Here is a 16,096-nt window from a genome sequence, read left to right as displayed (position 1 = left end):
TAACATCGATACACGATTGTTCACAGCCTCTTCGTTGGCACAGTTAAATAAATCACTCCCTTTCTAGGGTCACAGTCAACACTCTAATGGCCTTTTCACAGGCAAAATCAAAAGGAGCACTTGTTTACCGTTACCTCGGTCGTGTCATCAATAGACTCTGGAGGATTCACACGCTCCGAGGCATTATCACGTCCGACGCTCACTGATCGGGACTGTCACTAGGCTTCGACAATCATTTCATTCGCGTTGACCCACTAAGATCGAAATGAAGGAACTTGTAGCCCCCTCCACTGAATTTGGTATGATATTGAGTCTATTATACTCTCAGCAGGTCACTTCGTCGACAATACTTGTATGACCTAATCCAGATAGGTCTCCTTAGCGCCTCAATATGGTCAGAGTCTTGTTGTCTCTCCCTTACGATGTGTCAATATTTCATTCAAAATGATCTGCTACCAGAAATTTTAGCCAAATATACTCAGTTTGCTAACTGTAGGTAGTAACTAAGTGATTGTAACCTATCCACCGCTGCCCACTGGATGGGGGGCGGTGTGCAGGACAAACATCAATTGTGACACTAGTTCTCCACATATGTCAGTTGCTTAATTTAGAAACTGTACTTGTGGTCGATCTCGACCCCATTGTTGACCTGATGACTTATACTGAATTTTGTAACTAGCTCATCATGATTGTAACTTGCTTAGCTAAATGAATTGTAGGGTTCAGTCCCTGATCCGATTATGTGCCTCTGTAACCCCTTCCACTACCGCCCACAAGATGGGTAAAGGGTACATAATAAATGAACTAAACTAACTCTCTCTTAGGCTCAACTCACCACTTAAGATCCAAATCTGCCGGTACTCATAAGAGTGCCCAAGGTCACAATTAACCTCCCTGTCAGAGGTCTTGCCGAACAGTGAGCTGGGTCCGCTCCCTTGGTTGGGCTCGGTGCCCGTCGGTGACATCACAGAAAGCTCCTCGCTGATTGACGGAGCACCTGAGCCACAGCCAGTCACCTCTCTCGTTGCATGAGCTTTAGACAGTGTCGCTGCACTTTACCAAACCCCGGATGTGTCACCGAACGCCTGGGCGCCATTTTGTTTCTCAATCTGCCACAATTGACCCCTTTACAGTCAAATATCATCCAAGATTGTGAATAAGACTGATTCCTTTTTAACTTACGGCTTGGGCCGTCTGTGATCTTTCTAGGTGGATAAAAATGACTCTTCGGGCCGGGAAGGACAGTTATAAACGGCGATCTTAACAGTACGTCCCCCCTCTAGAATCAAGAGCCAATTTGCAGCTAAGCACTTGGATGGTATCGACAATCATGCCCTCTTTCTTTCCATCGGTGTACTTCTCCTGCAATCTGGCCTCTTCTTGCAGTACAGTCCTCCATACTGTACTCTGGTCCGCATTCCTATCCTCTGAAGACGTCGTGGGAAGCTGGAGGTTCACTCACATCAGTCCAATGGCATCATTTATCTCGCCTCACACAGTCATTCACACACTTGCTGCTTGATCTGAAAGTGAGTGTTACTTCCTTCTAATCACTGCAGTTAACATGCCTCCACGACACTGCGTCGTCAGGTGATTCAGCATACATTCTTCTGATCACCTCTGTGACCGATACATTTTTATATCAAGTCAGGTTTCATGGTTCGAATTTTCTACGTCGCGAACATATCCTCCTAACCATTTCTGGTTGGAAATATTTGTAATTATGCCATTTCTTGTCGACAGGGCAATTACTTATTCTACGTGTGGATGTCTTCTGTTTTCCCCACCAACACGCTGTGCAGCCTGCTCTGCCATTCGTCCATCGTGGAACAATTGGTTTTCCTAGCGTGCTCTCAAGCTCTTTTTCTTGTGTCGTCTCCAATCTCTCACATTCTGGCCATAATTCGTCCATTCGACCGATGCTACATTTAAGTCAGCTCTTCCGACGACTCCTGTAACCTGCGGGTTGTGAGCTTCATGAGGCCTCTTGTTACTCCACACGTGTGACACTTCACTCAGGATATCTTGTTACTCCACGTGAGTGCCACCTCACTCAGGATATCTTGTTACTCCACATGAGTGACACTTCACTCAGGATATCTTGTTACTCCACACGTGTGACACTTCACTCAGGATATCATGTTACTCCACACGAAGTGGAGGGAAATGTGCGAAGAACTCAATAAGAAATTCCAGGAGGTCTTCACATTAGAGCAAAGAGAAGTTCCAGAGATAAGAGAGGGAATATCTATCAGGCACCACTAAAAGTGTTTGTGATTACCAGTGGGGAGGTAGAGAAGCATCTGCTAGTGTGGGATGTGACAAAGACTATAATTCTGGATGGAATCTCACCATGGATACTAAAGGAAGGAGCAGAAGCACTGTGCCTGCCACTCTCCATGGTGTATAACAAATCATTTTGGCAGGTGAACTGCCAAAAATTTGAAAGGCGGCTAATGTAGTCCCGATATACAATACGGGTGATAGACAAGAGGCACTGAACTACAGGCCAGTGTCCCAAACTTGCATACCATGCAAGGTGGAGGAGAAGATTGTGCGAAAAAAGCTAGTGGAACATCTGGAGCAAAAAAATTTATAACAACATCAGCATGGGTTCAGGGATGGCAAATCATGCCTCACAAGATTAATTGAATGCTATGACTAGGCAACGAAAATCAGACAAGAAAGAGGGGGTGGACAGACGATATATTTTTGGATTGCCAGAAAGTCTTTGAAACTATACCATATAGGAGACTAGTGAAGCTATCGCCACCGAGATGCAGGCAGGAGTGAGAGGAAAGGTACTCCTTTGGGTAAGGGAGTACCTAAGCAACAGAAAACCGTGAGTCACGGTGAGGGGCGAGGTCTCAGAGTGGTGAGTCCTCACCAGTGGAGTCCCACAGGAATCAGACCTTGGACCTATACTGTTTCTGAGATATGGGAATAATCTCCAAGAAGGAATAGACTTGTCCTCCCAATGTTTGCTGATAATGCCAAAATTATGAGGATGATTAGGACAGAGGAAGAGAGTATGAGGCTATAAGATGACCTAGACAAACTGAAGGAATGGTCCAACAAATGGCTACTAAAGTTCAACCCAAGTATATGTAAGGTACTGAAACTAGGGGCAGGAAATAGGAGGCCAGACACTGGAAACCGAATGGGAGATCAAGTCCTTCATGAAACGGACAGAGAGTTGATATATCTAGGAGTTGATATCACACCAAACCTGTCTCCTGAAGCCCACATTAAAACAATAACATCAGCGGCGTATGCGAGGCTGCCTAACATCAGAACTATCTTCAGAAACCCGTGTAAGGAATCTTTCAGGACCTTGTGTACCACATATGCAAGAAAAATCCCGGAGTATGCGGTCCCAGCAAGGAGCCCGTAACTTGTCAAGAACAAGACGAAGCTGGTAAAAGTTCAGAGGTATATCATTAGGCTAGTCCCAGAACTAAGAGGCGTGAGTTATAGGGAAAGGCTGAGGGAACTGCACCTCACGTCGCTGGTAGACAGAAGAGCTCGGGGAGATATGATCATCACATACAAAATTCTCAGGGGAATTGACAGGGTAGACAAGGATGGATAATTTAACTCGGGTAGTACCCGCACAAGGGGGGGCACAGGTGGATGTTGAATACACAAATGAGCCACAAAGACATTAGAAAGAACTTTTTCGGTGCCAGAGTAGTTAGTAAATGGAATGTATTAGGGAGTGATGTGGTGGAGGCTGACTCCTGGTTGATACCTGGTTGATGGGGTTCTGGGAGTTCTTCTACTCCCCTACTCTGACTTGTGAGAGTTTGGTCCACCAGGCTGTTGCATGGAGCGGCCCGCAGGCCCACATACCCACCACAGCCCGGTTGGTCCGGCACTCCTTGGAGGAATAAATCTAGTTTCCTCTTGAAAATTTCCACGGTTGTTCCGGCAATATTTCTTATGCTTGCTGGGAGGACGTTGAACAACCGCGGACCTCTGATGTTTATACAGTGTTCTCTGATTGTGCCTATGACACCTCTGCTCTTCACTGGTTCTATTCTACATTTTCTTCCATATCGTTTACTCCAGTGCGTTGTTATTTTACTGTGTAGATTTGGTACTTGGCCCTCCAGTATCTTCCAGGTGTATATTATTTGATATCTCTCTCGTCTTCTTTCTAGTGAGTACATTTGGAGGGCTTTGAGACGATCCCAATAATTTAGGTGCTTTATTGCGTCTATGCGTGCCGTATATGTTCTCTGTATTCCCTCTATTTCAGCAATCTCTCCTGCTCTGAAGGGGGAAGTGAGTACTGAGCAGTACTCAAGACGGGACAAAACAAGTGACTTGAAGAGTACAACCATTGTGATGGGATCCCTGGATTTGAAAGTTCTCGTAATCCATCCTATCATTTTTCTAGCTGTCGCAATATTTGCTTGGTAATGCTCTTTAAACGTTAGGTCGTCAGACATTATTATTCCCAAATCCTTTACATGCTGTTTTCCTACTATGGGTACATTTGATTGTGTTTTGTACTCTGTATTATGTTTAAGGTCCTCATTTTTACCGTACCTGAGTACCTGGAATTTATCACTGTTAAACATCATGTTATTTTCTGATGCCCAGTCGAAAACTTTATTAATATCAGCTTGAAGTTTTTCAATGTCCTCAGCCGAGGTAATTTTCATACTGATTTTTGTGTCATCTGCTAAGGATGATACGAAGCTGTGACTTGTATTTTTGTCTATATCTGATATGAGAATAAGGAAAAGCAGCGGTGCAAGGACTGTACCCTGAGGTACAGAGCTTTTCACTGCACTTGGACTAGATTTTATATGGTTGACAGTTATTCGCTGAGTCCTGTTTGACAGAAAACTGAGTATCCAGCGTCCTACTTTACCGGTTATACACATTGACTTCATTTTGTGTGCTATCACGCCATGGTCACATTTATCGAAAGCCTTTGCGAAGTCCGTGTATATCACATCAGCATTCTGTTTCTCTTCTAATGCCTCAGTGACTTGGTCGTAGTGCTCAAGTAGCTGTGAGAGGCACGATCTTCCCGCTCGAAATCCATGTTGGCCTGGGTTGTGAAGGTCATTGGTCTCCATGAAATTGGCGACCTGACTCCTAATCACTCTCTCAAATACTTTTATGATGTGCGATGTTAGTGCAACTGGTCTATAATTTTTTGCCAATGCTTTGCTCCCTCCCTTGTGTAGAGGGGCTATGTCTGCTACTTTAAGTGCATCTGGTATCTCCCCCGTGTCCAAGCTCTTCCTCCACACTATACTGAGTGCCTGTGCTACCGGCATTTTGCATTTCTTTATAAATATTGAATTCCATGAGTCTGGACCTGGGGCCGAGTGCATGGGCATGTTTTCAATTTCTTTTTCAAAATTTAGTGCGCTCGTGTTTATATCAGTTATATTTACAGGGGTTTGAATATCCCGCATAAAGAAATTGTCTGGATCTTACACCTTCATGTTGTTTATTGGAGTGCGAAACATGTCCTCATACTGCTTTTTTAGGATTTCACTAATTTCTTTGTCATCCTCCGTGTATGAACCTTCACTTGTACGAATAGGTCCAATACTGGCAGTGGTTTTTGCTTTTGATTTCGCATATGAGAAGAAATATTTTGGATTTTTCTTTATTTCCTGAATGGATTTCTGTTCTAACTGCCTTTCTTCAGTTTCATATGAGTGTTTCAATTTCCGCTTGATTTCTTCAATCTCCCTATTTAAATTATTCCTTCTTTGACGGGAAATTCGTGTGAAATTCGTGTCAGTTCCGTTATTTTTTTCCTGCGTTTATAGTGTCGTCTGCGTTCTCTTTCTACGTTAGATCTCTTTCTCGCTTTCCTCAAAGGAACATGTTTCAGACAGACTTGATACGCTTCTGAAGTCAGTTTTTCTATTCCTTCTGTAGGACTTGTATTACTTAGAACAGTTCCCCATGGAATGTTTGTAAGTTCCCTGTTTATTATCTCCCAGTCTATCCTTTTATTATTAAAATTGAATTTACTGAATAGCCCCTCTCGCTTTATCAACGTTTTAGGTCTATTCTGAGTATTGATGGTCGTTTGCACTTCAATGAGCTTGTGATCTGAATATGTGGTATCTGATATCGTAATGTCTCTGATAATGTCTTCATTGTTCGTAAAGACCAGACCTAGAATATTTTCATTTCTCGTTGGCTCCGATATCTGCTGATTGAGTGAAAATTTGTCACAGAATCTAAGTAGTTCTCTAATCTGTGGTTGGTTAGGTCCTGATAGATTTCCTGGTATAATATTATTGTTTGCTATTTTCCACCTGAGACTAGGCAAGTTGAAGTCACCTAGGAAGATAATATCAGGTATCGGGTTCTCCAAATTATCAAGGCTATTCTCTATTTTGCTTGTCTGTTCTGTGAATTCCTCAGCCGTTGCATTTGGCGGTTTGTATATTTGTATAATCACTAAATTTATTTTCTCTATTTTTAATCCCAGTACCTCTACCACCTCATTTGTAACGTTTAGGAGCTCCGAGCATACAAGGTCTTCCCTAATATACAGACCCACTCCTCCATGTGACCTAATTTTCCTATCACACCTGTATAGATTATATCCTGGAATCCAGATCTCACTGTCCAACAATTCCCCTGCATGGGTTTCTGTGAAAGCTCCAAATACTGCATTTGACTCCGCGAGGAGGCCATTTATGAACTGTACTTTGTTGTTTGTTCTCCATACACAGTTTTAAGTGAAGATATGATAGAGCTTGAGAAGCTCAGGAATCTGTACACCAGTAGATTGACGGTTAAGAGGCGGGACCAAAGACTCATCCCCTGCAAGCACAACGAGGGGAGTACAACTAGGTAAGAACAAAGTGCCTGCCTCATATGGGCCTGTAGACTTTATAATCTCCTAGACTGGACTAATATACTGGAAGAAAGCTTCGCAAGGGCTAGGAGGCCGAGCGTCTGCCTGGCGTTGTATGTACGTTCAGTGCGATATTATATTTGCTGTATTGAATGCATTATGATATTAAGTAATGAGACTTATGATGTGAGCAACATCCACGACATTCATGATTCAACTTAACTCAGTTTTGATTTCATTAAAAACGTTGAGTTCTTTACTATCACATAACTTCATGACACATTTGATTTCAATTTTCATTAACTATACGAATGTTTACACATGAATCATATACCAATCAGGTTTCTTGTTTACCGCCACATGATGTACACACTCACCCTGCTGTACCAACACCTGTATACACTCACCCTGCTGTACCAACACCTGTACACACTCACCCTGCTGTACCAACACCTGTACACACTCACCCTACTGTACCAACACCTGTACACACTCACCCTGCTGTACCAACACCTGTACACACTCACCCTACTGTACCAACACCTGTATACACTCACCCTACTGTACCAACACCTGTACACACTCACCCTGCTGTACCAACACCTGTACACACTCACCCTGCTGTACCAACACCTGTACACACTCACCCTGCTGTACCAACACCTGTACACACTCACCCTGCTGTACCAACACCTGTATACACTCACCCTGCTGTACCAACACCTGTACACACTCACCCTACTGTACCAACGCCTGTATACTAACCCTGCTGTACCAACACTTGTACACACTCACCCTGCTGTACCAACACCTGTACACACTCACCCTGCTGTACCAACACCTGTACACACTCACCCTGCTGTACCAACACCTGTACACACTCACCCTGCTGTATCAACACCTGTACACACTCACCCTGCTGTACCAACACCTGTATACACTCACCCTGCTGTACCAACACCTGTACACACTTACCCTACTGTACCAACACCTGTATACTCACTCTGCTGTACCAACACCTGTACACACTCACCCTGTTGTACCAACACTTGTACACACTCACCCTGCTGTACCAACACCTGTACACACTCACCCTGCTGTACACACTCACCCTGCTGTACACACTCACCCTGCTGTACCAACACTTGTACACACTCACCCTGCTGTACCAACACCTGTACACACACTCACCCTGCTGTACACACTCACCCTGCTGTACACACTCACCCTGCTGTACCAACACTTGTACACACTCACCCTGCTGTACCAAGACCTGTACACACTCACCCTGCAGTACCAACACCTGTATACTCACCCTGCTGTAACAACACTTGTACACACTCACCCTGCTGTACCAACACCTGTACACACTCACCCTGCTGTACACACTCACCCTGCTGTACCAACATCTGTACACACTCACCCTGCTGTACCAACATCTGTACACACTCACCCTGCTGTACCAATGTTACGGCCCTCTCGGGACGCAACGGGGTTCTCACTCTGATGTTAGAGGAAGATATATGTATCCGTTCCCAAGCCAGTAGTGGCTATCAAGGGATGAGATCCGTGACGCAAGTAACTTAAAGGGAGTAGGGAAAGAAAGCTAAGAACTTAATATAATATAATGTTCACCATCACCATTTAAATATATAAAAGTAAAACGTACACAAGGGGGAGGGGTATTAACACTTTACAAAGGGGATCAACACTGCAGTCTTCTGCTGGAGACTATGGATCCTCGAAGCTAGGTGCTGAGTCCGCGGTGCTTTCTTCGTGGCCTCAAGACGTGTCCTCTGAGAACGCCGAGCCTACCCTGGCCACAGGTCAGCCACAACACAGGTCCACTGGGGGCACCGTCGTGGAGGCCGTCAACCACACGTCCAGCAGGTCTGCTGGCAGGTACTGAGCCACCAAGGCTGGTACGGCCACTCCACGAACGATAAAAGGGGTACGCCCTAGACAGGAGTCTCGTGTGATATCACCAATCACCCTCCTGTCCTCAATACCCCAGTGGATTATAGTCTCCAACCGTCGGTCCCGGGTAAATCCTTCCACTGCCACTCCACTGGCAGGCTTAACACACCACAGTGTTCTTCCGGGGGGACGACGTCACGACAGCTGCAGCAAACTTCACAGTATGGAGACTGGCTGCCTCGGGTAGACTGACTCCACCTTCAACACAGTGGTCCCAGGTCGGCTCTGTAAGCAGACACGTCATCAATAACAGGGACACTAAAACACCACACTTACAGGCTCAGACACAAACCTGACGTATCCAGTCCATAGATGGCGCTGTCGTCGGAGCACCACCTCACCAGAGGTCAGGAGCGGCGGTGTTGAGCGCTGAACCAGACTGGAAACTGGTCCTCGAGGCCAGTACACGCTGTCCTCACTAGGTGTCGTCGTTCGTTTGGCGGGGGTTTCGGGAGCTGACCCACAGATGGCGTGTTTGTCACTGCTCCAGGCTCGGACGCTGGATCCGGGTTCGTAACAACCAAGACCTGTACACACTCACCCTGCTGTACCAACACCTGTATACTAATCCTGCTGTACCAACACCTGTATACTAACCCTGCTGTACCAACACCTGTACACACTCACCCTGCTGTACCAACACTTGTACACACTCACCCTGCTGTACCAACACCTGTACACACTCACCCTGCTGTACACACTCACCCTGCTGTCCACACTCACCCTGCTGTACCAACACTTGTACACACTCACCCTGCTGTACCAACACCTGTACACACTCACCCTGCTGTACACACTCACCCTGCTGTACACACTCACCCTGCTGTACCAAGACCTGTACACACTCACCCTGCTGTACCAACACCTGTATACTCACCCTGCTGTAACAACACCTGTACACACTCACCCTACTGTACCAACACCTGTACACACTCACCCTGCTGTACCAACACCTGTACACACTCACCCTGCTGTACACACTCACCCTGCTGTACCAAGACCTGTACACACTCACCCTGCTGTACCAACACTTGTACACACTCACCCTGCTGTAACAACACCTGTACACACTCACCCTGCTGTACCAACACCTGTATACTAACCCTGCTGTACCAACACCTGTACACACTCACCCTGCAGTACCAACACCTGTATACTCACCCTGCTGTAACAACACCTGTACACACTCACCCTGCTGTACCAACACCTGTACACACTCACCCTGCTGTACCAACACCTGTACACACTCACCCTGCTGTGCACACTCACCCTACTGTACCAACACCTGTATACTCACCCTGCTGTAACAACACCTGTACACACTCACCCTGCTGTACCAACACCTGTACACACTCACCCTGCTGTACCAACACCTGTACACACTCACCCTGCTGTACACACTCACCCTACTGTACTCACCTAGTTGTGTTTGCGGGGGTTGAGCTCTGGCTCTTTGGTCCCGCCTCTCAACCGTTAATCAACAGGTGTAATATATACCAACACCTGTATACTCACCCTGCTGTAACAACACCTGTACACACTCACCCTGCTGTAACAACACCTGTACACACTCACCCTGCTGTACCAACACCTGTACACACTCACCCTGCTGTACCAACACCTGTACACGCTCACCCTGCTGTACCAACACCTGTACACACTCACCCTGCTGTACCACCACCTGTACACACTCACCCTGCTGTAACAACACCTGTACACACTCACCTTGCTGTACCAACATCCGAACATAGTCGAAGGGCACCAGGAGCCAGTCTCCATGACCGTGGGTGCTGAGAGAGAGGCATGATGACAGGAGCAGCACCGCCAGGGGCAGCACCAGCAGCGCCCCCAGGATAGCCGCCCACACCTGGGGGGTCAGGGGGAGCAGGAAGCTCCACGGGTCCACCTCCGGCCGGCCTCGAGCTGCCAGGATCCTCCAGTAGTCCAACATTATTGCCATAGTGAAGTCTACCACCTCAGCTCGGTCCTCGCTCAGGATGAAGGGGCCGGAAGCTATCGCCACCTCCTGCCACCACAACATACATTATTACATAGTTATCATGTCTAGTTGATCACTTTGTGTAATCAAATATTTTCTGAACAAGTGTCATCAAATATCTTGTGGTACTCATAACTCAATAAACAAAATCTGATTACAAATTTGATGAATTAAGATTAAGATGAAGCTAAACATCCCAAAAACACCTGGAGTGTTGAGTTGTTTAAATAATTTAAATTAAAAATTGTCTTTTTTTAATTTAATTTGATTTAATTTAATTTAATTTAATTCAATTTAATTTAAAAAAATGTCTGTCTTAAAAGAGATACCAAATAATATACGTATGGAAAATACTGGAGGGCCAGGTCCCAAATCTACACAGTAAAATAACAACGTACTGGAGTGAACGATATGGAAGAAAATGCAAAATAGAACCAGTGAAGAGCAGAGGTGTCATAGGCACAATCAGAGAACACTATAAACATCAGAAGTCCGCGGTTGTTCAACGTCCTTCCAGCGACTATAAGAAATATTGCCGGAACAACCGTGGACATCTTCAAGAGAAAACTGGACTGTTTTCTAACAGAAGTTCCGGATCAGCCGGGCTGTGGTGGGTATGTGGGCCTGCGGGCCGATCCAAGCAACAGACTGGTGGGCCAAACTCCGGGCCTCGGGCCGGGCTTGGGGGAGTAGAAGAACTCCCAGAACCCCGTCAAGTAGGTATCAAGCAAGCAGGTCTTATCTTTGTGCTAAAAGAAGAGTTTCGTCGAAAGTTTCAACATCTTCAGAAGCGAATGGGTAAGTGTATAGATGTTAGCGAAAGCTATGGCATATGTTACCAAGTAAGATGAGGCGATGTTACATGTTACCAAGTAAGATTAGGTACCGTTACATGTTTCCAAGTGTGATGAGGTGACGTTACATGTTACCAAGTCAATTCTGGCTGGGAAAGTGAGGTGTGATATATTCTGCCATGGTCTTGAGGATGTACCTAAGTATAAGTTTAGTGTATAATGTGTGTACCTACGTATGAGCTTAGTGTATAATATGTGTACCTAAGTATGAGCTAAGTGTATAATATGTGTACCTAAGTATAAGCTTAGTGTATAATATGAGTACCTAAGTATGAGCTTAGTGTATAATATGTGTACCTAAGTATGAGCTTAGTGTATAATATGTGTACCTAAGTATGAGCTTAGTGTATAATATGTGTACCTAAGTATGAGCTTAGTGTATAATATGTGTACCTAAGTATGAGCTTACTGTATAATATGTGTACCTAAGTATGAGCTTAGTGTATAATATGTGTACCTAAGTATGAGCTTAGTGTAAAATATGTGTACCTAAGTATGAGCTTAGTGTATAATATGTGTATCTGAGTAATAGCTTAGTGATATGTAAGAGTTTTCATATGTCTAATCTTTTGTCGTTTTATTCTACCGATCATTTTGGTGACGTTGGTCAGGATATCATTGCTAACAGTCTGCTTGTGTGCAGATATTTTGTGTTCCTTGATAGACCCTTGTTGTTTGTGCATTGTCACGCTCCTTGAATGATGTGTCTTGCCTCATATTGAGATCGATGGGGCTGACGGTCTCTAAGTGAACCTTTAAAGACATAGATGACATTCGTATCTTAAAGGACGTTTCGCTTAGAACCAGGAGAGTAGTTCATGAACAGTTTAGAGGTCTACTTGCTTATGTACTAAGTTGTTAACTGCAACATCTGGTTAGTATCGGTAGAGGACACCTTTCTCCAAATGCTGTCTTTCAGGATTCTTTCATGTGTTTTGTGAGGTTATGAAAAATAGTTCCCGTAGAAGCGTATAATAAGTGGGACAGAGTCTGCAGTATTGTCCATCATATAACAGGTAACAACACGGCTCAAGGTCATGCATTTCTCTATGTACTTCCACGTCATCTAACTTCCAACTAGAGCTCTGTGAGGCTCATGCAACACTTCGCTTGTATGCAGGCGAGAAGTCACAATAACGTGGCTGAAATATGTTGACCAAAACCACACACTAGAAAGTGAAGAGACGACGACGTTTCGGTCCGTCTTGTACCATTCTCAAGTCGATTGTGATGGAAACGTCGTCGTCTCTTCACTTTCTAGTGCGTGGTTTCATCAACTTCGCTTGTACCTGTTGTGCTCACTAGTATTATTATCCCTTTAACTGCACTGGCTATGTCAGTGTATTATCTTTCATGAACAGGAAAGTAGTTGTTCACACAGAACTCATAATAATGTGATATATCAAATGAACAAATCCACAAGGGCCTTGATGAGAGTTCGAACCTATGCTCGGAATGTACCCAGATGCGCCTTAGTCAACTGTGCCAGAAAATGGTAAAATAATTGCAAACTGGAGTGCTACTGCCCCCACGAGGATCCCGAGGCTTCAAGTGAAGCCTAATCGGGGTTTCACACAATTACCACCATGCACTCGGGCTCTGTCAACCAAATAGTTTTACCTCTGACGTCCCCCTACTTCAATACACACCAATTGAAGTAATATTGAAGTGTGTATTGTGAATTGAAGTGTTTATTGTGTATTAAAGTGTTTATTGTGTATTGAAGTGTGTAAGTGTTGTGACGATAATCTCTTTCAAGAGAGATTGAGCCTGCTCTTCCCTATATCATTCACGTCATTCTACAAGTACAAGATACTATATTGAAGATACGTCCACCAGTATCGCCAAACGTTTTGCCCAGGAAGCAAAGCGTACCTTGCACCACCCGACACACCGGCTCCGCCCGTCGTCAACGAGCAAACTACCCATTCTCCGCCTGCCTGCTCCTGATTGGCTGGTGTATCGCCGACAACACCTGCACCTGCACTCACACCCTCTACCTGAGTCGACGTCTTGGCCAGCTCACGCCATACTCCTCAGAATATATCTGTGCTCTTAGAAGTTGACATCTCTCTCTGGTAGACTAAGCTCTGGCTGTCGTGTACTAAGGGAGGTGGCAGCTTTAGCCAGTATTCTCAGCACCTGATTATCATTATTATTGTCTTGCACTTCATTTTGTTTTAGAGTAAATTTCACATTCATTAATTATTCATGTTGTTTTGTTTGTTGACTTGTTTTGAATTTTACGTAAGCCAAGGGATTGTCTTTGTTCATATCTTGTTTTCTAAAGTAATTAAAATTTCATTGTTTATATTTTGTGTTTTGTGTGTCTTCCCATTACCTTACCACAGACAAACAGGCAAGCAGTCTCTTTTTTTTCTGTAAGTGTGACAAGGCATTGCCACCTGCCATTGGAGGACTGCCGAACATCAACACTCCAACACTTTACCGTCACAGTGTGTATTAAGGTGTGTAAATGTGTATTGTGTATTGAAGTGTGGATTATGTATTAAAGTGTTTATTGTGTATTGAAGTGTGTATTAAGGTGTGTAAATGTGTATTGGGTATTGAAGTGTGTGTGTATTATGTATTAAAGTGTATATTGAAGTGTGTATTGTGTACTGAAGTGTGTAAGTGTGTGTTGTGTATTGAAGCGTGCAAGTGTGTACTGTGGATTGCAGTATTCCCAGACTACAGGCCCCAGCGCACAGGTTCGAACCCTCATCACTGCTCTTGTGGGTCTGTTAGAGTAGTTGTTCTTAAAAAAAACTAAGCCTTAAAAACTACTCCTTTTACAATGGTTAAGATGTAGTGAGATTAAGATGTTAGTAGTCGTGCAGTGGGCAACAGTATTCACGTGGTGGGCAGCGGTAGTCACATGGTGGGCAGCAGTAGTCTCGTGGTGGGCAACGGTAGTCACGTGGTGGGCAGCGGTAGTCACGTGGTGGGCAGCGGTAGTCACGTGGTGGGCAGCGGTAGTCACGTGGTGGGCAGCGGTAGTCACGTGGTGGGCAACGGTAGTCACGTGGTGGGCAGCGGTAGTCACGTGGTAGGCAGCGGTATTCACGTGGTGGGCAGCGGTAGTCACGTGGTGGGCAGCGGTAGTCACGTGGTGGGCAACGGAAGTCACGTGGTGGGCAACGGTAGTCACGTGGTGGGCAGCGGTAGTCACGTGGTGGGCAGCGGTAGTCACGTGGTGGGCAACGGAAGTCACGTGGTGGGCAACGGTAGTCACGTGTTGGGCAGCGGTAGTCACGTGGTGGGCAGCGGTAGTCACGTGGTGGGCAGCGGTAGTCACGTGGTGGGTAGCGGTTGTCACGTGGTGGGCAGCGGTAGTCACGTGGTGGGCAGCGGTAGTCACGTGGTGGGCAGCGGTAGTCACGTGGTGGGCAGCGGTAGTCACGTGGTGGGCAGCGGTAGTCACGTGGTAGGCAGCAGTAGTCACGTGGTGGGCAGCGGTAGTCACATGGTGGGCAGCAGTAGTCTCGTGGTGGGACGCGGTAGTCACGTGGTGGGCAGCGGTAGTCACGTGGTGGGCAGCGGTAGTCACGTGGTGGGCAACGGTAGTCACGTGGTGGGCAGCGGTAGTCACATGGTGGGCAGCGGTAGTCACGTGGTGGGCAGCGGTAGTCACATGGTGGGCAGCGGTAGTCACGTGGTGGGCAGCAGTAGTCTCGTGGTGGGCAGCGGTAGTCACATGGTGGGCAGCGGTAGTCACGTGGTGGGCAGCGGTAGTCACATGGTGGGCAGCAGTAGTCACGTGGTGGTAGCAGTAGTCTCGTGGTGGGACGCGGTGGTCACGTGGTGGGCAGCGGTAGTCACGTGGTCGGCAGCAGTAGTCACGTGGTGGGCAGCGGTAGTCACGTGGTGGGCAGCAGTAATCACGTGGTGAGCAACGGTAGTCACGTGGTGGGCAGCGGTGGTCACGTGGTAGGCAGTGGTGGTCACGTGGTAGGCAGCGGTAGTCACGTGGTGGGCAGTGGTGGTCACGTGGTAGGCAGCGGTGGTCACGTGGTAGGCAGTGGTGGTCACGTGGTAGACAGCGGTAGTCACGTGGTGGGCAGCGGTGGTCACGTGGTAGGCAGCGGTGGTCACGTGGTAGGCAGCGGTGGTCACGTGGTGGGCAGTGGTGGTCACGTGGTGGGCAGCTGTAGTCACGTGGTGGGCAGCGGTGGTCACGTGGTAGGCAGCGGTGGTCACGTGGTAGGCAGCGGTGGTCACGTGGTGGGCAGCGGTAGTCACGTGGTAGGCAGCGGTGGTCACGTGGTAGGCAGCGGTAGTCACGTGGTAGGCAGCGGTGGTCACGTGGTGGGCAGCGGTAGTCACGTGGTCGGCAGCAGTAGTCACGTGGTGGGCAGCGGTAGTCACGTGGTGGGCAGCAGTAATCACGTGGTGAGCAACGGTAGTCACGTGGTGGGC

The 16,096-nt window shown here is 46.5% G+C and overlaps 1 protein-coding gene across 1 annotated transcript in view; it reads right to left on the bottom strand.

Moving 5' to 3' along the window:
* LOC123774158 (glutamate receptor-like) overlaps positions 1-16,096 on the bottom strand; it is a 124,461-nt gene that overhangs the window by 52,740 nt on the left and 55,625 nt on the right. The window contains exon 5 of the mRNA XM_069312663.1: positions 10,550-10,850. Within this exon, the coding sequence (XP_069168764.1) occupies positions 10,550-10,850 (301 nt within the window). The remainder of the gene's footprint in view (positions 1-10,549; positions 10,851-16,096) is intronic.

Source organism: Procambarus clarkii, chromosome 73 (assembly GCF_040958095.1).
Source record: "Procambarus clarkii isolate CNS0578487 chromosome 73, FALCON_Pclarkii_2.0, whole genome shotgun sequence".
Taxonomy (NCBI): Eukaryota; Metazoa; Arthropoda; class Malacostraca; order Decapoda; family Cambaridae; genus Procambarus; species Procambarus clarkii.
This window is presented reverse-complemented; position numbering and strand designations above follow the sequence as displayed.